General features: G+C 58.3%; 2 protein-coding genes across 14 annotated transcripts in view; one reads left to right on the top strand and one right to left on the bottom strand.

Moving 5' to 3' along the window:
* Window positions 1-12,587, top strand: part of SCAP (SREBF chaperone) — a 60,829-nt gene extending 48,242 nt beyond the window's left edge. For 6 of the 11 annotated variants that reach the window (XM_035275207.3, XM_078350660.1, XM_054245566.2 and 3 more), the window contains 16 exons: window positions 258-384; window positions 1,793-1,905; window positions 3,611-3,705; window positions 5,412-5,510; window positions 5,669-5,887; window positions 6,689-7,065; window positions 7,521-7,709; window positions 7,836-8,037; window positions 8,109-8,224; window positions 8,708-9,230; window positions 9,334-9,419; window positions 11,045-11,127; window positions 11,231-11,397; window positions 11,572-11,652; window positions 11,861-12,067; window positions 12,147-12,587. In XM_035275207.3, the coding sequence (XP_035131098.1) occupies window positions 258-384; window positions 1,793-1,905; window positions 3,611-3,705; window positions 5,412-5,510; window positions 5,669-5,887; window positions 6,689-7,065; window positions 7,521-7,709; window positions 7,836-8,037; window positions 8,109-8,224; window positions 8,708-9,230; window positions 9,334-9,419; window positions 11,045-11,127; window positions 11,231-11,397; window positions 11,572-11,652; window positions 11,861-12,067; window positions 12,147-12,392 (2,930 nt within the window). In that variant the 3' untranslated portion in view covers window positions 12,393-12,587. The remainder of the gene's footprint in view (window positions 1-257; window positions 385-1,792; window positions 1,906-3,610; window positions 3,706-5,411; window positions 5,511-5,668; window positions 5,888-6,688; window positions 7,066-7,520; window positions 7,710-7,835; window positions 8,038-8,108; window positions 8,225-8,707; window positions 9,231-9,333; window positions 9,420-11,044; window positions 11,128-11,230; window positions 11,398-11,571; window positions 11,653-11,860; window positions 12,068-12,146) is intronic. The other 5 variants (XM_035275210.3, XM_078350664.1, XM_035275211.3 and 2 more) reach the window with 1 other exon arrangement.
* Window positions 12,588-12,787: 200 nt separating this feature from the next.
* The window catches only part of PTPN23 (protein tyrosine phosphatase non-receptor type 23), a 32,107-nt gene continuing 21,254 nt past the window's right edge, over window positions 12,788-23,640 (bottom strand). For 2 of the 3 annotated variants that reach the window (XM_035275203.3, XM_054245565.2), the window contains 23 exons: window positions 21,489-21,616; window positions 21,181-21,257; window positions 20,455-20,504; window positions 20,211-20,342; window positions 19,865-19,945; window positions 19,660-19,791; window positions 19,487-19,534; window positions 19,039-19,095; window positions 18,853-18,911; window positions 18,608-18,687; window positions 18,381-18,495; window positions 18,238-18,303; window positions 17,713-17,858; window positions 17,110-17,433; window positions 16,880-17,034; window positions 16,637-16,788; window positions 16,371-16,550; window positions 14,531-16,298; window positions 14,250-14,434; window positions 14,017-14,121; window positions 13,807-13,945; window positions 13,599-13,712; window positions 12,788-13,519 (listed from right to left, as the gene is read on the bottom strand). In XM_035275203.3, coding sequence (XP_035131094.1) covers window positions 13,040-13,519; window positions 13,599-13,712; window positions 13,807-13,945; window positions 14,017-14,121; window positions 14,250-14,434; window positions 14,531-16,298; window positions 16,371-16,550; window positions 16,637-16,788; window positions 16,880-17,034; window positions 17,110-17,433; window positions 17,713-17,858; window positions 18,238-18,303; window positions 18,381-18,495; window positions 18,608-18,687; window positions 18,853-18,911; window positions 19,039-19,095; window positions 19,487-19,534; window positions 19,660-19,791; window positions 19,865-19,945; window positions 20,211-20,342; window positions 20,455-20,504; window positions 21,181-21,257; window positions 21,489-21,616 — 4,773 coding nt within the window. In that variant the 3' untranslated portion in view covers window positions 12,788-13,039. The remainder of the gene's footprint in view (window positions 13,520-13,598; window positions 13,713-13,806; window positions 13,946-14,016; window positions 14,122-14,249; window positions 14,435-14,530; window positions 16,299-16,370; window positions 16,551-16,636; window positions 16,789-16,879; window positions 17,035-17,109; window positions 17,434-17,712; window positions 17,859-18,237; window positions 18,304-18,380; window positions 18,496-18,607; window positions 18,688-18,852; window positions 18,912-19,038; window positions 19,096-19,486; window positions 19,535-19,659; window positions 19,792-19,864; window positions 19,946-20,210; window positions 20,343-20,454; window positions 20,505-21,180; window positions 21,258-21,488; window positions 21,617-23,640) is intronic. The other variant, XM_035275206.3, reaches the window with a different exon arrangement.

Below are 23,640 nucleotides of genomic sequence, written 5' to 3'. Positions count from 1 at the left end.
GCTGGGGCTTCACCCCCCAGCAGGGTCTTAGGGGCTTGGGTGGGGCCAGGGCTCTTTCCACATTCAGCCCCTTCCTGGGTTAGGGTTCCTGAAAGGTGTACTGTGTTCATGACAGTGGGAAGTGCTTGTGCCTGTCCCTTAGTTTTGGTGAAACCAGCTTTCCCTTCCTCAACTGTCAAGGTACCCTACTCTAGGGAGCCCCTGCGTGCCGGGGGCTGGGGGAGGGGCCACCCTGATGTGCCCTCTCTGCCCTCCAGGCAAGATCGACATGGTCAAGTCCAAGTGGGGGCTGGCCCTGGCCGCTGTGGTCACGGTGCTCAGCTCGCTGCTCATGTCTGTGGGACTCTGCACACTCTTCGGCCTGACGCCCACCCTCAATGGCGGGTAGGTCCCCAGCAGGCTCCACTGGGCCATAGGGTGAGCCCTCCGGCCAGAGAGCCTTGCACTTCTGGGTACTTGGCCTTCCCTGGACTGGATGTTTGCTGTGTACTCATGTCTTCACATTGTTGTTTTTGACATTTAAGAGGTACATTTTCTTCCTCTTTGTCTGGCTTGTATTCATACCTGTGTGTATATAGCATACATACCTAGCTATTAGTGTCCACATGTACAAACATGTATATTTATGGGCTGGGTGAATGTGTATATTTGGGATGTGTTGGTATGTGTGTGTTTATGTGTATACATCGGTATGTATTGCATGTGTATAATTAGATATGTGCATCTGTGTTTATACATTTTATATACACACTGCAGCTTGATGGCTTAAGCCACTGAAGGTGTGAGACAGATAAGAGAACGTTTCTTTTTTTTTCATGATTCTAACATTTCAGTGCCTAATGAAATAGGTCATTTTAGAGGAAGCTCTTTGGAAGATATGAGTACACTGTAATTTGTCACCTTTCCCCACTTTCCCCTTGCCACTCCTCTCTGAACCCTCATCCAGAAGCCCTTCCCTGGGTTTGTCCTGAGGCTTTGATCTTGGCTCTTGCTAGGTCTACCTGCCTGTCTGTTAGTGGTTACTAATGGATTATGAATTGGCCTGTCCCCGACCTTGGCCCATCAGGCTGGTCATAGGAAAAGCGACGTTGTTTTGTTTCTGGTAACTTCCTTGTTCTCAGACACCTGCTCCCTTTCCTGAGCCTGAGGGTGTTAAACACCACCCTTCCCCAGTACTGTCTGCCATACCCTCCATAGGGCCCTCCCTTCCTTCGGCTCCAAAGCAGAGGTTCTGCAGGGTGTAACTCAGCGGGCGTTCCTCACGCATGGACTTTCTTAGGGTCTGCTGCGGGGAATGTGGGAGGGTGGGCTCAGACAGCTGGTAGAGCTTTCTGTGGGAACGGTTGCTCTTCTTCAGACACAGCATCTCAACAAAGGTGAGTGGGCCTTCAGGGTGGCTTCATCTCCTTTCATTTAGCTGTGATGGGTCAGCCCAGAGTTTCTGGTGTGGGTCTTGGCAGCAGTCATTGTCTTAAGCCAGCAGTCTTCTCCTGGGAAGGGCCAAGAGAAGTATGGTCTAGCGGTGGCGCTGCACAGCCCTCCTGTGCCGGATGGCTAGAGACAGGACGGCTGCTGGCCCCTTGGCAAGGCTCTGGAGCCTGCCTGAAAGCTGAGCGCTGTGTAGATGCAGGCCTTGTTGGGTGAGGTGGACAGGGGAGGGTTTCTGCCCAGTGCTTGTGGCAGTCACTCCGCAGCCTCTGTGAGAGGCTGGAAACCCACAGCCTTCCCGAGGGCAAAGCCTGTTGAGAACCACCACAACACTGTCCCTCACTTTTTCCTTTTCTGTCCCCAGCGAGATTTTCCCCTACCTTGTGGTGGTTATTGGGTTAGAGAATGTGTTGGTGCTCACCAAGTCTGTGGTCTCAACCCCGGTAGACCTGGAAGTGAAGCTGCGGATCGCCCAAGGTAATGCAGTGGGAGAGTGGGCAGGGGGCTACAGGAGGGGCTGGAGAGGGGCCTGTTCCTCTTGCTGTTAACGCTCTGTGAGCAAACAGGGAGCCTCTGAAATGTCCCTTGCTCTTGCCTCCAGCATAATACACAGCGGGCCACTGGGCCCTGGCAGCTCTTGAGTGTGTGCCCTGAGGAGCCATGGGGCCACTCGACTGTACTTCGTCCTGGTTCATATATCAATAAGAAAGCAAACCACTCACGCCTGTAATCCTAGCAATTTGGGAGGCCGAGGCGAGTGGATCATAGATCAGGAGATCAAGGCTATCCTGGCCAACGTGGTCACACCTTGTCTCTACTAAAAAATACTAAAATTAGCTGGGCATGGTGGTGCATGCCTGTAGTCCCAACTACTCAGGAGTCTGAGGCAGGAGAATCTCTTGAACCTGGGAGGCAGAGGTTGCAGTGAGCTGAGATTGTGCCATTGCACTCCAGCCTGGCAACGTAGCGAGACTCTGTCTCAAAAAAAAAAACCAAATAAACAAAAAAAGCAAACCAGGCCGGGCATAGTGGCTCACACCTGTAATCCCAGTACTTTGGGAGGCTGAAGCAGGTGGATCACTTCAGGCAGGTGGATCACTTGAGCCCAGGAGTTTGAGATCTGCCTGGGCAACATGGTGAAACCCCATCTCTACAAAAAATACAAAAATTAGCAGGGCATAGTGGCATGCACCTGTGGTCCCAGCTACTCAAGAGGTTAAGGTGGGAGGATTGCTTGAGGCTGGGAGGTCAAAGCTGCAGTGAGCCGTGATCATGCCACTTCAGCGCTGTGGATGGGGCTTGTGTTTGGTGGTGGCTTTCTGTCTGGGGAGTTTAGCATCTAGTATTTTCTCTTACTGCCTCACTCCAGCGCACTAGGCCCAAGCCCCTGGATCTGCTGCCTTCACAGCTGCCAGAAATGCCCCCTCTGGCCCTGCTGGTAGAAGCTGAGGATCGGGGGTTCTAGGGAAAATGAGAAGAGGGAGAGCCTAGCCTTGGAGGTCTGGTCACTTGAGCCTCTTCCTGCTTGTCACCTGTGTCTGTGAGGAACGAGGCTGTAGGCAGGTCGTCCATTCATCCAGCAAACCTCTGTAAGCCTCTGTGATAAGCCAGGCTCTGTGCTAGATATGGAGTTAGGAAGAGATGGGGCGAAATGGTCCTTACCCAGTAGGAGCTCCGAGCCTTAGACATGCAACAGTGTGATAGCATGGGATCAGGGCTCACCACAGGAAGGGGCTTAAGGAAGAACGCAACCAGCTCTTCCACCTCTCGAGTGTTTCTGCCCTGTGGCTGGTGGGCATACTGTCATACTGGCCCATATAGACCAGACAAGAACCACATGCGGAGGTGGGATGTGGTTGGAGTGGGGTGCACTTGGCTTTCCTTGTTCATTTTCTCGTCTCCACACTCTGCTGCTTCCATCTTCTGATGGTTATAGCTCTCCCCTGCACACTCCAAGCTGCGAACCCCCCTGTTCCCTGTAGCAGCTGTGTGGTGGTGACAGCACCTTAGAGTCCGGGCATTGGCAGGGTCCTGAGGGTTGGGGTACTTTGGTGGAATGGCTGCTTCAGACAGCTGGCAGCCCTCCCCATGCCTCTGCCACTCCGAGGCCCATGAGGTCATGTGAGTCATGTTGCAGACAGCAGCCATGTGCTGCCCTGTGCTCTGTTGCTGCCCTCTGCAGGCCTAAGCAGTGAGAGCTGGTCCATCATGAAGAACATGGCCACGGAACTGGGCATCATCCTTATTGGCTACTTCACCCTAGTGCCCGCCATCCAGGTAAGGCTCCAAGGCCTGCCACCTGGATGAGCATGGAAGCAACTCCTGTGCTCCCCAGCTGTGCAGCCATGGGCACCGTGCTCCCCGTCTTCCAGCACAGGCATCCTTGCCTGGCAAACCGATAACTGCAGCACACAGATGGCCCCTGGCATGCCTGGCTCAGAATTGCTTGGCAAAGCCTGGCTGGGTTCCAAGATTGAGTGCCAGGCAGGCTTTGCCCTTGACCCTTTCTTCCTACCCCTCCCTGCCTGCTTCCCCTTCAGCAAAGTGGCAGGAGGAGGCTGCAAGGGCATGGCAGAAGCTGGGGACAGGCTGTGCCGTTCCAGTCACATGTGTTTCCCATTTCTGAGGGAGAAGCACCATGGGGTCCCTAGACCCTTCCTCTGGTCTTCTCTCTTGGCCCTGATGGGTGCTACAGTCCCCAGACGCATGGCCTTGCCTGGCCTGACCTGTGAGAGGGCCAATTCCCATTGCCCAGAGTGACCCTGCTCTTGGCAAAGTGCCCTTGCTCAGCTGTGGGCTGTGAGCAGAGGTGGAGGTGGCCCTACACTGACCTGGAACCCCAGACTGATGCCAGCCATTCTAAGAGGAGCTGCGAGAAGGGGAGGATGCCATCTTTTCTCCCTGTCCTTCCCCCAGGGCTGGCAGGCTAGTTGAGGGATGGGGATGAGCAGAGAACAGATGGGCTGTGGGCTTTTTCTCCTGGAAAAACAGTAGTGTCTGCAGGACAAGGCACAATCTTGGGATGTTAGAGCTGAGACACCACTGTGCCACTATCTGCACCCCATGGTCTTACCCCAGATCTGAGTAGCACTGTGGTGATGTGCTAAAGGTCTCAACACTGACATCTCAGAAAATTCTGTCTGCTGACAGCTTGGGGAGCAGAGAGCTCACCCTTTTTCAGTTTTAGAGGAGAATTAATCTCTCTCTTTTTTTTTTTTGAGATGGAGTTTCGCTCTTGTTACCCAGGCTGGAGTGCAATGGCACGATCTCAGCTCACCGCAACCTCCGCCTCCTGGGTTCAGGCAATTCTTCTGCCTGCCTCCTGAGTAGCTGGGATTACAGGCACGCGCAACCATGCCCAGCTAATTTTTTGTATTTTTAGTAGAGACGGGGTTTCACCATGTTGACCAGGATGGTCTTGATCTCTTGACCTTGTGATCCACCCACCTCGGCCTCTGAAAGTGCTGGGATTACAGGCTTGAGCCACCGTGCCCGGCTCTCTCTTTCTTCTCATTGCTTTGGGGCAGTTGCTGGCTGGGAACCTTTCTGAGAGCCCCTGAATCAGGCCTGGGCTCTGGCTGGGTTGCTGTTGCGTGAGCAGGGTGGAGACTTAGTGGGGCAGGACTTTTTTGGGGAGCAGGCTGGTGGGGCTTAGAGATTTCCAGGTTGGATCAGGCCTTCAGTCCTCTCTAGGGGGATGGGAAGATTCAGGGAGGGTACCCTCCACTTTCAGCCCTTTCTGAAAAAAGTGTGAGGGTTTCTGCTGCCCCCTGGTGGAGATGGCATGATCTGCTGGTGGTGTGTGAGCTGAGGACCAACCAGTATCTCTTCTTCCTCTCTGCTGTGCCCTATCTGCTGGTGCCCTATCAGCTGCCCTGCTGGTTCTGAGGTGGCTGCAGTCTGGGCACTGCTCCTCTAGGACTGGAGAGGTGAGGTCACAGCACCCCCGCCACCTCCCCCCCCCCCGTGTTCTCTGATTCCAGGAGTTCTGTCTCTTTGCCGTGGTGGGCCTGGTGTCTGACTTCTTCCTTCAGATGCTTTTTTTCACCACTGTCCTGTCCATTGACATTCGCCGGATGGAGGTAGGAGTGGGCTGAGCCCTGCCCTGCCCGCCAACTCAGCCCTGGCTGTCCTCAGGGAGCCCTGGGTGACAGGGGTGTAGACCTTGGGCAGGGCAGCAGTCCTGTGAGGGCAGCCTCTGGACAGTGGACTCAGGCCCTGACCACTGTGTCCCCAACAGCTAGCAGACCTGAACAAGCGGCTGCCCCCTGAGGCCTGCCTGCCCTCAGCCAAGCCAGTTGGGCAGCCAACACGCTATGAGCGGCAGCTGGCTGTGCGGCCATCCACACCCCACACCATCACGTTGCAGCCATCTTCCTTCCGAAATCTGCGGCTCCCCAAGAGGCTGCGTGTCGTCTACTTCCTGGCCCGCACCCGTCTGGCACAGCGCCTCATCATGGTACCTGCCACCTCTGCGTTGCCCTCTTAGTGCTCCAGGCCCCTTGTGGTGCTGCACTTGGCCTTAGAGTGGCAAGGGGTGCTCCTCAGGCCCCGGTGGCCCCTGGAAGCCTGGCTCTGGGGAGCTGCCTGTTGTGTCCTCCCTGCCCAGACCCTGGTGGCTTCTGAGGAGACAAGCCTGTCTGTGGGAGAAGCAGCTCCAGGGCTCACAGGTACAGGAGCCGTCCTCTCCCCAGAGTGGCCCAGGACAGGAGCCTGCTAGTCGAGTGCTTTGAGATGGACCCACCTGTGGCCACATTTCCCTGGGTCGGGTTCATCAGCTGCTGTATCGTGTGCAGACGCTGGAAAGTGCTGGGCAAAATCTGTCACCAGCCGGGCTGGGCTGGCTCTGGGGCAGTAGTGCCTCTCCCAGGGAGTGGAACTGAGATGAGAGGAAGGCTGAGGGCCCCTGGGACTGGGGACTCTGGAGCAGATCAGGCAGCTGGCGCCGTGGCCTTGCTAACCATAGGAATGGTAGTTTTCTGGCACCAGCTGAGGTGGAGATTGGGGCGGGGGCATTCTGTGTCAAACCTCAGGGTGCTTCAGTGTATTTCCAGGCCAGGAAATTCAGCCCCTAAATGTGGCGAGTGTTGGCAGGAGGACTTGGAGAGGCAGGAGGAAGGGATGGAATGGGCCTGTGCCCTCTCTCCATCCCCAGGCCTCAGGTCCCTGTGCTCCTTCCTCCTAGCATGAGGGCTGAAGCTGCTGGGGATTAGGGCACGTTCCTCCAGGGGCCCCACTGAGTACCCTCACCCCCCTACAGGCTGGCACCGTTGTCTGGATTGGCATCCTGGTGTACACAGACCCAGCAGGGCTGCGCACCTACCTCGCTGCCCAGGTGACGGAACAGAGCCCACTGGGTGAGGGAGCCCTGGCTCCTCTGCCTGTGCCTAGCGGCATGCTGCCTGCCAATCACCCAGACCCTGCCTTCTCCATCTTCCCACCTGATGCCCCTAAGCTACCTGAGAACCAGACGTTGCCAGGCGAGCCACCTGAGCGTGGAGGTCCGGCAGAGGTTGTCCATGACAGCCCAGTCCCAGAGGTAACCTGGGGGCCTGAGGATGAGGAACTTTGGAGGAAATTGTCCTTCCGCCACTGGCCGACACTCTTCAGCTATTACAACATCACGCTGGCCAAGAGGTGAGCTGGGCTGTGCCAGGTGCCACCTCCTCACTCAATGGTGTTAGCCCACCATCCCCGTTCTCTGATGCAGGAGACCCACAGGTTTGAATTCTGCTAATAATTAAATAATTCATAAGGTTGTGAGGTGGGAACTGGTGTTCTAGGCAGCCATAACCTGAGAGTGTCCCAGGTTGCTCTGAGGAGTCACCAGTTGCTGCCAGCCCTTGGCAGAATGAGACCCACCCACCTGTCCAGGAGTTGGGAGGGAGATAGCCCACATGGCCACAAGGGCTGCTTGGGTGCTGGTATCTGGGACAGCAAGGTTGACTGCTAAGCTGGGCTGGGGAGGGACCTCTCTGTCCCCAACCCCCATGCTGGGAGAGTCTGGCTGTTGGAGCTGAGCCCTGCCTGGGGAGGAGGGAGGAGACTGGCTGGGAGGCCTCCCGCTGAGACTGCCCACTGTCCGGACCCAGGTACATTAGCCTGCTACCTGTCATCCCAGTCACGCTCCGCCTGAACCCGAGGGAGGCCCTGGAGGGTCGGCACCCTCAGGACGGCCGTAATGCCTGGCCCCCGCCGGGGCCTGTGCCGGCTGGGCACTGGGAGGCGGGACCCAAGGGCCCAGGTGGGGTACAGGCCCACGGAGACGTCACGCTGTACAAGTAAGGCCCGCTGGGTGGGGTGGGGTGGAGTGCAGGGAGGGGGACGGATAGGGAAGAGCAGGGAGAGGGAGGAGGAAGGGATAGGCTTTGGGGGTGCATCTCGCAATAGTCCGCCCACCTGTGCAGGGTGGCGGCACTGGGCCTGGCTGCGGGCATCGTTTTGGTGCTGTTGCTGCTCTGCCTTTACCGTGTGCTGTGCCCGCGCAACTACGGGCAGCCGGGCGGTGGGCCGGGGCGGCGGAGGCGTGGGGAGCTGCCCTGTGATGACTATGGCTACGCACCGCCCGAGACAGAGATCGTTCCGCTGGTGCTGCGTGGCCACCTCATGGTGAGTGGGGGCGCAGGCGGGGAAGGTGAGGGCCAGGCCCTGGCCCGCACCAACACTGCACACTCCCATAGGACATCGAGTGCCTGGCCAGCGACGGCATGCTGCTGGTGAGCTGTTGCCTGGCGGGCCACGTCTGCGTGTGGGACGCGCAGACCGGGGACTGTCTCACGCGCATCCCGCGCCCGGGGTAGGTGCGGCTGCCCTCTCCTCCTCCGTGCCACCCCAAACCCTCTCACTCCACCGCTGCCTTATATTCCCCCTCCTTTCTCCTTCCCACTTATTCCCCCCTCCTTTCTCCTTCCCACTTATTCACCCCTCCTTTCTCCTTCCCACTTACTCACCCTTCCTTTCTCCTTTCCACTTATTCCCCCCTCCTTTCTCCTTCCCACTTATTCCCCCTCCTTTCTCCTTCCCACTTATTCCCCCCTCCTTTCTCCTTCCCACTTATTCCCCCCTCCTTTCTCCTTCCCACTTATTCCCCCTACCCCCCTGCCACTTTCTGCTTCCCACTTATCCCCCGCTTTCTCCTTCCCACGTATTTTCTCCTTTCTCCTTCTCACATATCCCCCCAACCCATCCAGGCACCCTCCCATCACCTCCCACCCCCTTCACCCCCTCCCGGCCCCGTCTCAGCTCCCACCCCCTCTCACTCCGCCCTCCTGGCCCCCAGCAGGCAGCGCCGGGACAGTGGCGTGGGCAGCGGGCTTGAGGCTCAGGAGAGCTGGGAACGACTTTCAGATGGTGGGAAGGCTGGCCCAGAGGAGCCTGGGGACAGCCCTCCCCTGAGACACCACCCCAGGGGCCCTCCGCCGCCTTCCCTCTTCGGGGACCAGCCTGACCTCACCTGCTTAATCGACACCAACTTTTCGGCACAACCACAGCCCTCAGAGCCCACTCAGCCCGAGCCCCGGCACCGGGCGGTCTGTGGCCGCACTCGGGACTCCCCAGGCTATGACTTCAGCCGCCTGGTGCAGCGGGTGTACCAGGAGGAGGGGCTGGTGGCCGTCTGCACGCCAGCCCTGCGCCCACCCTCGCCTGGGCCGGTGCTACCCAAGGCCCCTGAGGACGAGGGTGGCTCCCCTGAGAAGGGCTCCCCTTCCCTCGCCTGGGCCCCCAGCGCGGAGGGTTCCATCTGGAGCTTGGAGCTGCAGGGCGGTCTCATCGTGGTGGGGAGGAGCAGCGGCCGGCTGGAGGTGGGCAGAGGGGCTGGAGGTGGGCCGAGGGACTGTCCGCCCCGGGGATTGTGGCCTTCCCGGCCGCCCGGCCGGCAGGTGCTCACAGCCTCTGGACTCGCAGGTGTGGGACGCCATTGAAGGAGTGCTGTGCTGCAGCAGCGAGGAGGTCTCCTCAGGCATCACCGCTCTGGTCTTCCTGGACAAAAGGTGAGCTGGCCTGCCTCAGCCCCAGATGTTCCCAGCCTTTTGGTGGCCAGGCCATACTCTCCGAGTCTTGAGTCCTGCCTCCCTTCCACTGCTGTACTGACTCGATTGACCTTCTTGGTGTCCAGCCCCACACCTGTGAGCAGAGGGCAGTCCACGTGGATGGGAGGGTGACGACTAAAAGTGTTAGGGGTGTGAAGTGCTGGGAATAGGGCCTGGCACGCGGTGAGCTCCCAGGGTCTTAAGCACTGTGACGGTGGGGAGTGAGAAACTCTTGTACTTTCTCGCCCTTCTCAGTGAAGCCAGTTTCTCTGTAAGCTTGTCAATATTGAGCCTTTGGGGTATCTTGGTTGCATTTTTAGTTATGGAAAAGGTGCTTACAGAACTGTCTCTTCTTGGCCGCTGGGGGCCGTTCTCTGTTCTCTGCTCTCTCCCTGCTCCTGTTGCGCTTGCCCTCAGCAAGCCTGCTGACTGTGGGCATCCCCCGGGCTCCATCCACACACACACACTCCCTTGGGAGTCTCAGCCACCCGGGCTGGCTCCCACCTCTGAGCTGGTGAACCTGGGTCTCCACCCATGGCCAGGTGCCTTCTGCCAAACATCTTCCCCTGGCTGCCCCACGCTGGCTCCTCCTTCAAGTCCCCTTGACTGTTGGTGGCAACATCATCTAAGCTAGAGCTGGAACCTTTGTTTTTCCTTGGGGAGCAGGCATCCCTTGCCCTTAGTGTTGTTGATTTCTGCCAGTGGCTGCTGCCGCCATTCCTGTCACCTCAGGTTCTACACAGGCCTCAGCCAACATCTTCCCCTCCAGCCTGGCCAAGTTCACCAGGTTCTTCCATGCTCCTTGGCAATTTTCTTTTGCTGCCTATTTTAGCTTTAAGAAGAGCCCCAGTGTCGCAGCCTGACCCTCAGGGTTCCTGGTGACTGGAGTCTCTCCTTGTCCGACTTCCAGGCATACACTGGCTTGCCCAGGTCTGGTGTGGGCCCTTCAAATTCATGGGCAGAGGTTGTAGACACCCATTGCCTTTTGCTGCCGTAAGATTTTGAACCCCACGTGCTTTAAGGCTTTGGGGTTACTGGGCAAATTTACCCATCCCTGCCTGTCAGACTGTACCTACGAATTGTGGGAAGCAGAGAAGATCTTTGTTTCTTTGTGGAAAAAGGAATTGGTGTAGGCTGTGCTTGGGTTGAAGCTGCTTCTGTGTGATGGAGAAGGCAGGCTTCCCCAGCGCCTAGCACAGCCCACCCTGCCTCCCGTTTTCCCTCAGCAGCCTTCCCTTCAGCTCCAGGCTGCATGGAGCTCTCCACTTGTTTTTGTGTTTTAATTTACAAGCTTACGTGATGTTCACCAGGTACTTACACGTCAGCCCATTTGATTCTCATGACCATCCTGTCAGGTGGGTACTCTCATCCCCATTTTACAGACGAAGAAACTGAGGCACAAGGAACTTAATATTTGGAGTTGCCCTCTGGCTCCAGCATTGGTTCTAGCACCATGTGCTTGCTTTTTGGCCATGTTCCTCCTGTCCCTTCTTGAACTGGCCCTTTTTCTCTCTCGTGCCCACATGCTCGGCCCCAGGGCTGGGGCTCTGAGGGAGAGGCTCCTGGCAGCTGTTTTTCTCTTCCAGGATTGTGGCTGCGAGGCTCAACGGTTCCCTTGATTTCTTCTCCTTGGAGACCCACACTGCCCTCAGCCCCCTGCAGTTTAGAGGTCGGAGGGCCTGGGCGGGCAGGTGTTAACACTTGGTGGGATGTACAGGGGCCATCTGCCCGTTGCCTTCTCAGAGATCCTTCACTTGGCCATTTGTCCTCAGGGACCTCAGGGCGGGGCAGTTCCCCTGCTTCTGCAATGTACAGCAGCAGTGACACAGTGGCCTGTCACCTGACCCACACAGTGCCCTGTGCACACCAAAAACCCATCACAGCCTTGAAAGCTGCTGCTGGGCGCTTGGTGACTGGGAGCCAAGACCACACGCTGAGAGTGAGTATTGTCTCTTATCTTGGGTGCTGGAGTGGCCTGGCACGGGGTGGGAGCCTGGTGCATTCGCCAGGGAGAGGCTGGTGGAGTTCTGGTGAAGGATGGAGGGCATTTGCCGGGCAAAGCATGACTTGGAAAATCCCAGAGGCCAGAACCTGAGGCCCATCCCTGTCCCAGGTGTTCCGTCTGGAGGACTCGTGCTGCCTCTTCACCCTGCAGGGCCACTCAGGGGCCATCACGACTGTGTACATCGACCAGGTGAGGGGCCCGCAGCAGGCTGTGGGTAGGGTAGGGTAGGGGAGTACAGAGCCAGGCCTATGGTCCACGTTTGCTGACTCCTGGGAGCTGGTTCCCAGGGGCCTTCCAGGAAGCAGAGTAAGGGTCCCACCCACCAGGGCACAGGGACACGATGGCTGACAGAGGTACTCCACCGCGGTGACCCTGCTCCCCTGGCCTGTTTCCCCAGACCATGGTACTGGCCAGTGGAGGACAAGATGGGGCCATCTGCCTGTGGGATGTACTGACTGGTAGCCGGGTCAGCCACATGTTTGCTCACCGTGGGGATGTCACCTCCCTGACCTGTACCACCTCCTGCGTCATCAGCAGTGGCCTGGATGACCTCATCAGCATCTGGGACCGCAGCACAGGCATCAAGTTCTACTCCATTCAGCAGGTACAGGGGGTGGGGTCATAGGATTTTTGGCATTTTAGGGAAGGACTCAGGACTGAGCTTGTCATGTCCTTGCCTCTAGGACCTTGGCTGTGGTGCAAGCTTAGGTGTCATCTCAGACAACCTGCTGGTGACCGGTGGCCAGGGCTGTGTCTCCTTTTGGGACCTAAACTACGGGGACCTGTTACAGACAGTCTACCTGGGGAAGAACAGTGAGGCCCAGCCTGCCCGCCAGATCCTGGTGCTGGACAATGCTGCCATTGTCTGCAACTTTGGCAGTGAGCTCAGCCTGGTGTATGTGCCCTCTGTGCTGGAGAAGCTGGACTAAGTGTGGGGCCTCCCTGCCCAGGCAGGGGGCTGGGGTGCTGTGTGGGGGCCAATGCACTGGACCTGGACTTGGGGGAAGGAGCTGAATATCTTCCAGCCGCTGCCTCCTAACTGTAATAATTATTAAACTTTTTTTAAAAAACCACATCTCTAAGGGACTTTGGGAGCTACTTGTGTCTCTTGGAATTGTGCACACTCCCTGCCTGGATCCTCCACAGAGCTGCTGAGGAAACGTATAGCGTGCAAGGGTGGTGGATGAGCAAGCAAGAGCTGCGGGGCCCTTGACAAACTGTCCTGGTGGTGTGGCAGTTTGGTACCATCCTGTCATTCATGAAAGGTGCTGAGTTCCTTGTGCTACTAGAGCTGAGGCGGCAATGGGCAGACTCAGACACGGGCCACAGAACAGGGTGGTTTATTATTTCAGTAGCAAAGAGCTGAAAAATGTCAGGTTCCATAAAGGAGCAGAACCTGACCCAGAGCCTGCAGTGCATCTCCACCCCACAGAGGTGTGGGCTGGGCCAGGCAGGGCTGAAGGCAGCAGGAATGGGAGTAAGAGACTGTGCCCACTGAGGAGAGGCTCTGCCAGGTGTGGGTGGGTGCACATGAGAGATGATGATGTAGTGTAAGGACCAGGTAGGGGAAACCTGGTCAGGTCTTGTTGAGTGTCCACAGTGGATCCAGAAGGCTGAGGGGGTCATCAGAGGGCCGGGTGGCCCGAAGCCCCTGCCCGTTATGGGCCTGCAGAAAGTTCTGCTTGCTCATCCGCTGCTTGCCTCGCAGGGAGCTGTCCAGGGAGAAGGCCTCTGGGGTCAAGGAGGCCAGCAGCTCCAGGGAGGAGGAGGGGGGCCCTGAGCTGGGGGCTTCAGGCACTGGCGGCTCCTCCTCAGGCTGGGGAGCCTCAGGCAGGGGGGAGGAAAGCGGGGGTGGGGAGGAAGATGGGATTGGGGTAGACTCCGGGAGGCTGGCTGGCAGCAGGCCTGGGGGCTCTGCCGGGCCTGGCAAGCTGGCAGCCAGGGACTCCAACCCCCCAGGAGGCCGGATGCTCAGCTTGGCAATGGTGGCCTGGATGGAGCTGATGGGCACGTCCCCACCAAGGACCAGGTCCTGGGAGTCCTGAGGAAGGTGGTTCTGAGAAGACAAGAGTGGGTGAGAAGAGGGAGTCCCAAGGCTGTGGCCATCCCAACAGCTTCCAGGGAACCTTCCTCACCTTCTGGCTGATGCTTGCGCTGGCCAAGGGTTTGCATGGAGGGGGCACACCGTGGCGCTGCAGGACCTGCTCCACATGTCTCGCCACTGCCTCATAGCAGAACCTGAGGTGCAGCTGCACAGGTGCATTTGGCTGGGTCAGCTGGGCAGGGGCCGTCACCCTGCAACAGAAGGCCCAGCCCAGCCCACCTGCCCATATCCTCCCTCACCTTCTCCTGCAGCATGTGCTTCCTCTGCTGCCGCATGCGCCGCACCAGCTGAGGCAGCTCGGGGATCCCGTTCCCAGCCTCCACCTCCTGCACGGCTGCATAGAGCAGCGCGAAGGCTCCCGTGCGGCCCACACCAGAGCTGTGCCAAGAAAGGAGTATGAGGCCAGTCCAAGAGCCCGTGGAGGAGGAACCCTCAGGCCCACCCTCTACCTGCAGTGCACGACGATGGGCGTGTGCAACGGCCGCTGATGCAGGTAATGTGCGTGCACCTCCTGGATGAAGCGCAGCAAGTTGCTGGGGCTGTCAGGCAGGCCTCTGTGGGACAGGATGGGGCAGGGAAGAGCCTATGAGCCAGGCCTGATCTGAGGCCTGTACCCTTCCCAGCACCAAGGACTGGATAGTTCCCCCAGACCCCCAACCACCATCCAGAGCAGTGGACGCACAACTCAGGCCAAGTGGGGAAGTGGAGGTGCACAAGAGAGCGCTTCAGGCTCTGGTCTCGGAACTGTAGGCTCAGCACACGCTCCACATGGGTTTCAGTGCTGCGGACGCTGCTCAGTGCCAGGCTCAAAGCACCATGTACCATGGGCTGGCCCCTCTCGGTGGGGAAGTAGCGTGCCACTTTTTGCTGAGGGACAAACAGGCCAAGACAGGGCTGGTTTTCCAGGTGCCCTGCCCTGCCACCCCACACCACCCTCGTGGGCACCCACTCTACCCCTCTCACCTTCTCCATCTCAGCCTCAGAAACCAGCATGACAATGACTGACACTTTCTGCTCATGTACCATGAGCCAGAAGTCAGCAGCTGTGCCAGGCAGTGGGGCCTGGGTGGCCACTAAGGGGGGGCAGTACGGCGAGAGCCCCTCCACGCAGCTGGCATTGATGTAATCATCCTTGCCTGAGCGCAGCACCACACGGTTACTGTCATAGGGCATGACATCCTGGTGCCGGTTCTTCAGTGAGTAGCAGCGGGCGATGGCGATGGAACGGCCTCGGGCATCGTGTTCCTGTGCATCTTGTAGCTCCCGCCAGATGGTGTCCAGAGCCCCCATGTCCCCCAGCTGGCCCCGAAAGGCCTCTAGCTCCTGCTGCAACTGCCGCAGCCTCTCAGGATGCTCGTAGGGGTCTTGCTCGATTAACCGCAGGGCCTGCGGCTTACGGCCCTCAGCTGCATCCACCTTGGTAGGCTGCAGCAGGGGCTGCCCACCCCCAGGAGGCTGAGTGCTGCCATGCTGGCTCTCTGGGCTGGAGGAGAGCAGGTCTGCAGCTGTAGCGCCTCGGCGCAGGCAAGGGGGTGGTTCTGCTGCTGGGGGCCGAGGGGGTACTGGGCCAGGCCCTGGAGATGGGGCAGGTGAAGGCACCAGGTGGGGACTAGGGGTGGGCTGGCCAGCAGGAAGGGGGCCTCGGATGGTAAGAGGGGCTGCCTGGGGGCCCATGGGTCTGGCAGAAGGGGCAGGACCATAGGCCAGTGGGGGATGGGGAGGCCGAGGGGGCCCAGGGCTAGGGAAAGGCAGAGCCCCCGAGTGGGGTGGCAGAGTATCTTGAGCAGGACCTGGGTAGAGCTGGGTGTGCAGGGGGGGTGGCGGCTGCCCCAGGACCCCAGGTTGAGGGGCATAGGTGTAAGGGGGTTGTGGAGGTAGGAGTCCTGGGGCCTGGGGTGGGAAGAGGTGCGGATGCTGAAGTGGAAGGGGCTGCTGTGGGGGCTGAGGCCCAAAGGCTTGGGAAGGATGGGGCTGGGGCTGGGGCTGGGGCTGGGGCTGGGGCCGGGGCCCAATCCTCGGGGCTGGAAAACCTGTGGGGATCCCAGGAGAGAAGTGGTGCTGGGCTGGGATGGGTTGCTTGGCTCCTACTGGGTAGGTGTAAGGCGTGGGCAGTGGCTGTGGTGGGGGCACTGGGAAGCAGGGCTGGGGAGGAGTAGGGGTGGGGTTTGGCCGTGGGGCCATGTGGCTGGAGATAGGGGCCTGGATGCTGTCTACTGTGGTGGTGGCTGGCCGAACCCCCATGGCCAACTCAGGGCCGGAGAATTGAGGTGGAGCCGAGGGCAGACCTGCAACTGGTGGGGCTGGTCCTACCCCCCGATAGGGACTGCTCACCACACCATGCTGCGGGGAGGATCGGGGCACAAGGCCCAGCTCTGGGGTGTAGGCAGGGGCTGGGTAGAGGGCAGGCCCAGGTGCCACGGGCATTGCAGAGGGCCCTGGGGCCCTGGGCTGCATCAGCTGTGTGGGGCCTGAGTAGGTACCAGGGGGCATCGGGCCTGAGAGGTAGTGGGGTCCTGGACCTGTGGAGCTGGGGAAGGGGCTGGGAGGAAAGTGGAGTGGGGTGGCAGTTCCCAGGAAGGCGTCGGGCGGTCGTGGAGCAGCCACCATGTCAGGGGGCAGACTGCGTAGCTCCTCCGGGGGGTCTCCTGCCTCCACTGCCTCACTCTCCTCCCTGCGGGGCAGCAGCGGCTTTGGGGCCGTGGGCCGTGGCGGCGGCTTCTTCTTCAGCTCCCTGTGGGACAGGACCCCATCAGCCCAGCCTGTCTGGACCCGAGCCGCACCACAGCCTCAGGGTCCCACCCACCTGTCCAGGAGCTGCTGGCGGGCAGCTTCTCGGGCCTGGCAGGTGGACTGCGTGCACTCCAGCAGAGCGGCCACCTTGCTCTCCAGGTCTGCATAGAAGTCCCTGCCCTCCTGAGACTTCTTCATCAGGTCCTCATAGGCTTCATATGAGGCCACCAAGGTCTGCAACGTGGAGTTCCACCTGGTAAGCAGAAGGGCCAGCACCAGGTGAACCACAGGGGCAGACACCAGGTGGCTCCGGACAAGAGCAGAGGGCTGGGCACTGACTTTTGGTCCAGGTCACTGAGCACCCGCCGCACGGCCGCGTACTGCACATTGGCTTCTGTTAGCGCGCGGAGGATGCGGTCCTGGGCTGCCAAGTTCTGCTCCAGGTACACCTTCAGCTGATCGTACTTCTTCAGCTGCTCCTCAAATAGCTTCTGAGGGAGGGGTGGGGGTGACACTCAGGGCCTCAAGTCCTAAGGGTGGAGCCCAAAGCCAGAGCCCCTCCACCCCACGCAACCAGCCCACCTTCATCTCTGAGTGGTCTGTGGTGACCAGCGAGGCAGTGATGTCATCCTTCTGGATAAGCTCACGCAGCTGCTGCTCCAGGGACACACGCTGGTCCCGCATCTCCTGCACCTTGGCCAGGATGCGCTTTAGGTTCTGCAGCACGGCCTTGTCCTCTATGGGCAGCAGCAGTCAGTTAGGCCACAGAAACCCCCAGCTCAAGTATCCCCATGGGGTCAGGCAGGGCTCACCTGGGGTGAGGGCCGGTGTGGGCAGGGCAGCCCGGACCTGGTCCAGTGGCCCGCTGAGGAGGCGCAGGTTGCTGACGTGCAGGTTCATGGCACGGTGCAGCTCACTGTTGGTGAAGGAGGCCTTCTCGTGGACTTCCATGTACTTGGCCCATTCTCGCCTCACCTCGGCCAATTCAGCCTTGGAGACTGCAGAGATGGCGGCGGAGATGGCCCCAGCCTGGCCCACTGCCTCCTGGAACTTCTGCTCTAGCAGTTCATCCTCCTCCAGCAGGTCTCTGATGTCCTTCAGGGAGGCTTCCACATCCGTAAACACGCCCGACAGCACTGTGGGGGTGGATTGTAGGCGCCCCTGAGGCAGGCCAACTGCGCACCCATAGGCCCCTCCCCAGAGAGACAACGGCCCCTTCAGGTCAGGGCTTGAGTGAGGCCCAGCGCACACTGAGCTCCACAGATGCAGGGTGCACAAGGTACGCTGATCCAAAGGAGTGGATGTGGATGCCTGAGCCAGGGCCTAGAGGGGTGCAGCCTCCATCCTCAGTGACCTGGGACACGGAGGAGGCCACAGCAGATGACCTCCACCTGCTTGCTCTGCCCCTCACTCACCTTGCATGGATTGGACGAGGTTCTTGACAGTGTCCGGCCGGACACTGAGGGCCGCACACTTCTCCATGAGCTGGGGTGGGATGTGACTGTAGGCATCAAGGTTGTCCACGGTCTCGGGATCCAACTGCATTGAGTCCATGAACTGGCTGTGGGGGGCAACAGGGCCAGGTGGCTGCTAACCCAACTCTGACCACGTCAAAGGAGCTTCTAGGGAGAGCCTCACCACTGAGTCTGCAGTCTCAGTATAGAGCAAATCGGACCTTGGACCCCTACCACCAGGTCTGGCCTGGACCCACAGAACATGCCCAGGGCACTGCTGGAAACAGTGGAACAGAAGTACCTCCTCCTCCCAAGACATGACTCCTGCCTTCCACACTAGCCCCATCACCCTGGGCAGGAAGGCAGTCTTGGAGAAGCTGTTCGGAACAGAAATTTCATTCTTCTCCCAGCACAGGCAGGCCTGGGGCCCTCAGAGCCTGGGAAGTGCCTCCCGCCTCTGCCTCCTGGCCTGAGTCCCACACTCACTCCAGGACCTCATTCTTGTCCTCAATCTTGGCCATCATCTCCCGAAGCAGCTTGGCCTTCTCCTCGCTGCAGAAGCAACAGAGCATTTGCTGGAGACCCACATCTTGGGACACCCCACTCCCTCTGTGCCACCCTCCACCCACCTGTACAGTGACGAGGCCTCATGGGCAGCCATGGGTACCAGTTTGGCAAAGATGTCAGGGCCCGTAACAGCTGGATCTGTGGGGTTCACTGGCAAGGGCTTCACCAAGGGGGCTCCTGAGGGTGTGGGAATTGTGGGGATCAGGCCCACAAAGAGTCCTGGAGGTAGCCTCCTGTGTCCTGTCCCCACCCCAGCATCACTCCTGCCCCCACCTCTTGGCTTCCCGACCTTTTACAGGCTGAAGAGTGTCCAATGCTGGGACAGCGTCGTGGTAGATGAAGTCATTGTCCTTCTTGGCTGAATTGTACCTGGGGGTCAGGAGCGGGCAGTCACAGGGTGTCAGCGGGAATCCAGGACCTACTTCCCATGTGGGACACTGCTCTCTGGCACTGGAAGCTTCCTCCCAAAGATGTCAGCAGAGGCACAAGACCCTTTAAAAAAAGAGGAAACCAGGACCAACCCCCCAGACTCACTTTCCCCCAATGACATCCATAGTGAAGCGAAGCGCATCTTGCACAGTGTCAGGCTGGCCCTGTGGGGTTAGGAACACGGGTGGGGCCTCAGCACCAACCAAGGCTGGCACCAGGACACCTCCTCAGTCCCACCAGGCTTGCTCCTATAGCCTCAAGGAGGAGCAGCCACGCCCTCCTCAGCTTTACCTTGGCCAACTTGATGGCTTCATTGAGCTTGTCCAGGGCACTCTGGAAGTACGCAACCTGTAGAGAGCGGCAGAAAAGCCTGCTGTGTCCTCCTCTGCTTGGACCCCTACTCCTCCTGCCTCCCACCCGGCCCTATGAGGCAACACATCAGATGACAGGCAGCTCAGGAGGCAGCAGGGCACCACCTCAGCCAACAGCAGCAAGGTGGTGGCGCCACACCCTGCCCCAGCCACCTGCTCTGCAGGGAGCCTGCCCTGCCTCCTCAGACCCCGAGGGACGAGGGCTGCACAGATGGGACAATACTTAAGACACCAGGCCTGCAACAGGGTGGTGGCCAAGGTGAGACAGAGAAGGCCACGCCCTGGAGTGTAAGGACTGGGAGCATAGCTGGCATCTCACTGAAGGCTGCTATCGGTTCCCAGTCCCCTCCTTGCTGCAGCTCACTCACCCGCTCCCCGAACTTCTGCTGCTCCTCAGCCTGCTTTCCCATGTGCAGCTGGAAAAGAAGAAGAGACATCATGACTTGCTTCCTGAGCTGTGGCCACTCTGCCCTGCCCTGCCCTGCCCTGCCCTGCCCCGCCCTGCCCCGCCCCACCTCACCCCACGGCCCCAGGCCCTCACATGAGCCACAGCTGCAAAGTAGTAGATCTTCATTTGCACGAGCTTCTTCCAGTCCTTCTGGATCCGGCCCAGCAGTGAGGCGGTGTCAGGGTTCTCCAAGGCCCGGCATGCCTCCTTATAGTAATCTACCACCTGGGAACCGGGTGGGGCCCAGTCAGTGGGGGGTCAACAGTAAAGCAAAGGCCTCCCCCAGCCCCATCCCTACCTGTGCACTGATGCGGGCTACCAGAAAGCTCTTTCTGTTGTCCAACATTGACTTCTCCAGGAGGCACTCCTGAGCCTGGCCCTGGGGTGACACATGAGGTTAGCTTACCTGAAGTCCCCCGCTTCCCCTTCCCCTTCTGGGGGGGGGGGGGGCAGACCGAGGGATCCTCCTTCACTGCCTTCTTCAAGCAGCACCACCGTGCTCCTGATTGACCAAAGCCAAGGCCCCCTGCTTGTCCCTCACTGCCATCGGCACATGGCCTGGTCCAGGATCAAGGCCCAACTGCCCCTCCCTGGCCATCCCCTTCCCTCGATTCGACTCCACTCCAACCAGGGTGCCTCCTCACCAGCATGAGGTTGACGTTGAGACTAAGGATCTGGCGACTCATGTCGACACTGTAGGCTTGAGGGAAGTGCTCCCGCAGGTAGGCAAAGGCGCCAGCTGCGCACTGGAAGTGGGTACAGGAGACCTTCATGCCCTGGGAGGGGTAGGGAGGATGGCCTGTGTCCACTTCACAGGCAGGATTCATCCACACTCAGGAGGCTGCCCCTCCCTGGTATGTCCACCTGTCCCACTACCATCCTCCTCACCTCCTCGGACACCCGCTTGTCCATGGCCCCCAGCATGGAGTGCAGCGCTCCTGGGGAGGGAGAAAACAGTGTTAGGGGCTGCTCACACCCATGTAAAGGTGAGGCAGAGGGGGCCCTGTTGTCATCCACAATCAGGAAGATAGGGCTCTGAGAACCAGGGCAGTGAGTCCAAGGACACCAAAGCTGGAGGGAACAGGGAAACTCAGAAGTCCTGCCCAGCCCTCAGTCTCCTTCCTGCTCTGCATTTGGCAGAGGATGGAAGGGCACTCCTGTCCAAGGGGTCCAATCTTGAAGCTTCAGGGATGTTTGCACAGAACTCTGGGGCTCCCTCAAGGCTTCTCCCTTGAGCCAGGCTGAGGCTGACGAGCAGGGCAAACTGAGGTCAGCCTTGCTCTCCTGCCTGAAGCAGCCCAAAACCACAAGAGGGGAAGGGCTGTCTAGTCAAAGAAGAAAGGCCATCTCTCCCAGCCAGAGCACACAGTAGCAACTCTGTGTGGCAGCCAGCTCAGTAGAACCTCACCCTAGCACAGAGGCCCCCCATAGGCCCAGCCCAGAAAAGGGCAGAGGAGCTGGCAGGGCTGTGAGGAAGGAGGAAGACGGTTGAGGGGCAGGAATCCTGAAGTCCTCCCTTTATCAGCCCACTGCCTTCGTGGCCATCTGAAGAGCTGAGAGCTAGGCTGGCAGGACCAGGGAGTAGGGCCATGGGGAAGGGATCAGGCAGCTCACCAAGGTTGTAGAGAATACAGGCCTGCTCGTACTTGATGTCCTCATGGGCCACAGACTTGCCTGAGAAGATCTCTGTCCTGCAGACATGGCACCCCAGTCACCTCGAGGGTAGGAGCTGGCCAGAGGTACTTGCGGGGAGATAGGTAGGGGGACTAGCCACCCCAGTGTGGGGTTGCGGGGAGGTCTGGGGAGACCATATGAGGCCATTCCCCATCCTATGCAGAAAGGAGAAGGGGAAAGGGAGGGGAGGTGCACCCCTACCACCCAGAATCCCCCTGGGATCCTCCAGCCCTGCCTGTGGCTCTCACCAGGTGACAGGGACAGCAGCCTCCTGGCCCGAGCCCATGGGGACCCGACTCTGCAGGTAGTGAAGCTGGCCGAGGTACTTGCGGAGGACACTACAGCCCTCAAAGTCCCGTGGGACCCGGACAGCATTCTGGGGGGGCAGGATGGGAGAAGCAGGCCTGTTGTCATATGGGGCAGTGGACAGGCAGGCCAGCTTACCCACAGATGCCAGGAAACACGCATTAGAGATAAGCCGACTGCACACGCCAAGGGATCCCAAAAAGTCCATGGCTACACCTGTAGCCATTCAACAAACCATTCCACAAGCCAGGGCTGGCAGCTGGCACCAATTCCATCCCCCGTATCTTTTTTTTTAGGGTCTCACTCTGTTACTCAGACTGGAATGCAGTGTTCACTGCAACATCCCAGGTTCAAGTAATTCTCCTGCCTTAGCCTCCCAATTAGCTGAAACTACAGGCACTGCCACCACGCCTGGCTAATTTTTGTATTTTTAGTAGAGATGGGGGTTCAGCATCTTGGCTGGGCTGGTCTCAGGTAATCTACCCACCTCGGCCTCCCAAAGTGCTAGGATTATAGGTGTGAGCCATTGCACCTAGCCCATCTCGAATATCTGAAAGCAGTTTGCAACATGTTTTAAATTTTTACTGTACTTTACTTTTGGCCAACACTTCTTTGTTTTTAATAGAGATGGGGTTTTGCCATGTTGCCCCGGCTGTTCTCAAAGTCCCAGGCTCAAGCAATCAGCCTGCCTCAGTCTCTCAAAGTGCTGGGATTACAGGCATGGGCCACCACCTAGCCTGTTTCGTTTTTTGCTTTTAATAGAGATGGGGTCTCAACTATGTTGCCCAAGTTAGTCTCCAACTCCTGAACTCAAGTGATCCTCCCACCTCCACCTCCCAAAGTGCTGGGATTAAAGGTGTGAGCTGCCACACTCAGCATGACCCACAGTTCTGTGTCTGAAAGTTTACTGTAACAGACATCCAGGAAAGCAAATGCTTGGATATGAATGAAAGCACATTTATCACCGTATTATTACCAGGGTCAAAAACTGGACTCCAGGTCAGTTGCAGTGGCTCACACATGTGGTCCCAGCATTTCGGGAGGCCAAGGATCACTTGAGGCTAGGAGTTAGATACCAGTTGGGGCAATGTAGCATGACCCTGTCTCAACAAAAAAGAATTTTAAAAATTAACGAGGCATAATGGTACATGTCTTTGGTCCCAGCTCCTTGGGAGACTGAGGGGAAGATCAGTTGCGCCTAGGAGGTTAAGGCTGCAGTAAGCTATGGTTGTGCCTCTGTTTTCTAGCCTGGGTGACAGAGCAAGACCTTGTCTCAAAAAGCAAAACTGGATACCCACCAAAATTCCCATTAAAGAGGACTGTTTTAAATAAATAATGTCAAGGCACCCTCACAAGAGAATACTTTGCAGCCATGAAAACTAAAGACAAGAGTCTCTATTCATATGTTAAGAGGCCTATGGCATGCTGTTGGGCAAAAAAAAAAAACAAAACCCCAAAAAAACAAAAACTGTGACAAATGGAATGTTACTTATGAAAAATCATACTAATACTGATATCCAAATAGGTCCATAGGCCAGGCATGGTGACACACGCCTGGAATCCCAGCTACTTGAGAGGCTGAGGCAGGAGCATTGCTTGAACCTGGGAGGTGGAGGTCGCAGTGAGCTGAGATTGTGCCACTGCACTCCAGCCTCAGCAACAAGAGTAAAACTCCATTTCAAAAGAAAAAAACAAACAGAAAAAACCAAATGGGTACATAAACAAAAAGAAAAAAATTCAGAAGAGTGTACACCATAATGTTAACAGTGATTATCTCTAGATGACAGGTTTTAAGTAATTTATCTTATTCTATATAAATAAATAGATACAGCCGGGGGAGGTGGCTCACGCCTATAATCCTAGCACTTTGGGAGGCTGAGGCGCTTGAGCCCAGGAGTTCCAGACCAGCGGGGGCAACGTGGTAAAACCCCGTCTCTACTAAAAATTAACCGGGCATGGTGGTGCGCACCTATAATTCCAGCTACTTGTAAGGCTGAAGCAAGAAGATCACTTGAACCTGTGGGGAGGAGGTTGCAGTGAACTGGGACCGTGCCACTGCACTACAGCCTGGGTGACAGAGCAAGACTCGGTCTC

This window comes from Callithrix jacchus, chromosome 15 (genome assembly GCF_049354715.1).
Source record: "Callithrix jacchus isolate 240 chromosome 15, calJac240_pri, whole genome shotgun sequence".
Classification (NCBI taxonomy): Eukaryota; Metazoa; Chordata; class Mammalia; order Primates; family Cebidae; genus Callithrix; species Callithrix jacchus.
Note: the sequence above shows the minus strand (reverse complement) of the source record. Positions and strands in the feature narration are given on the sequence as shown.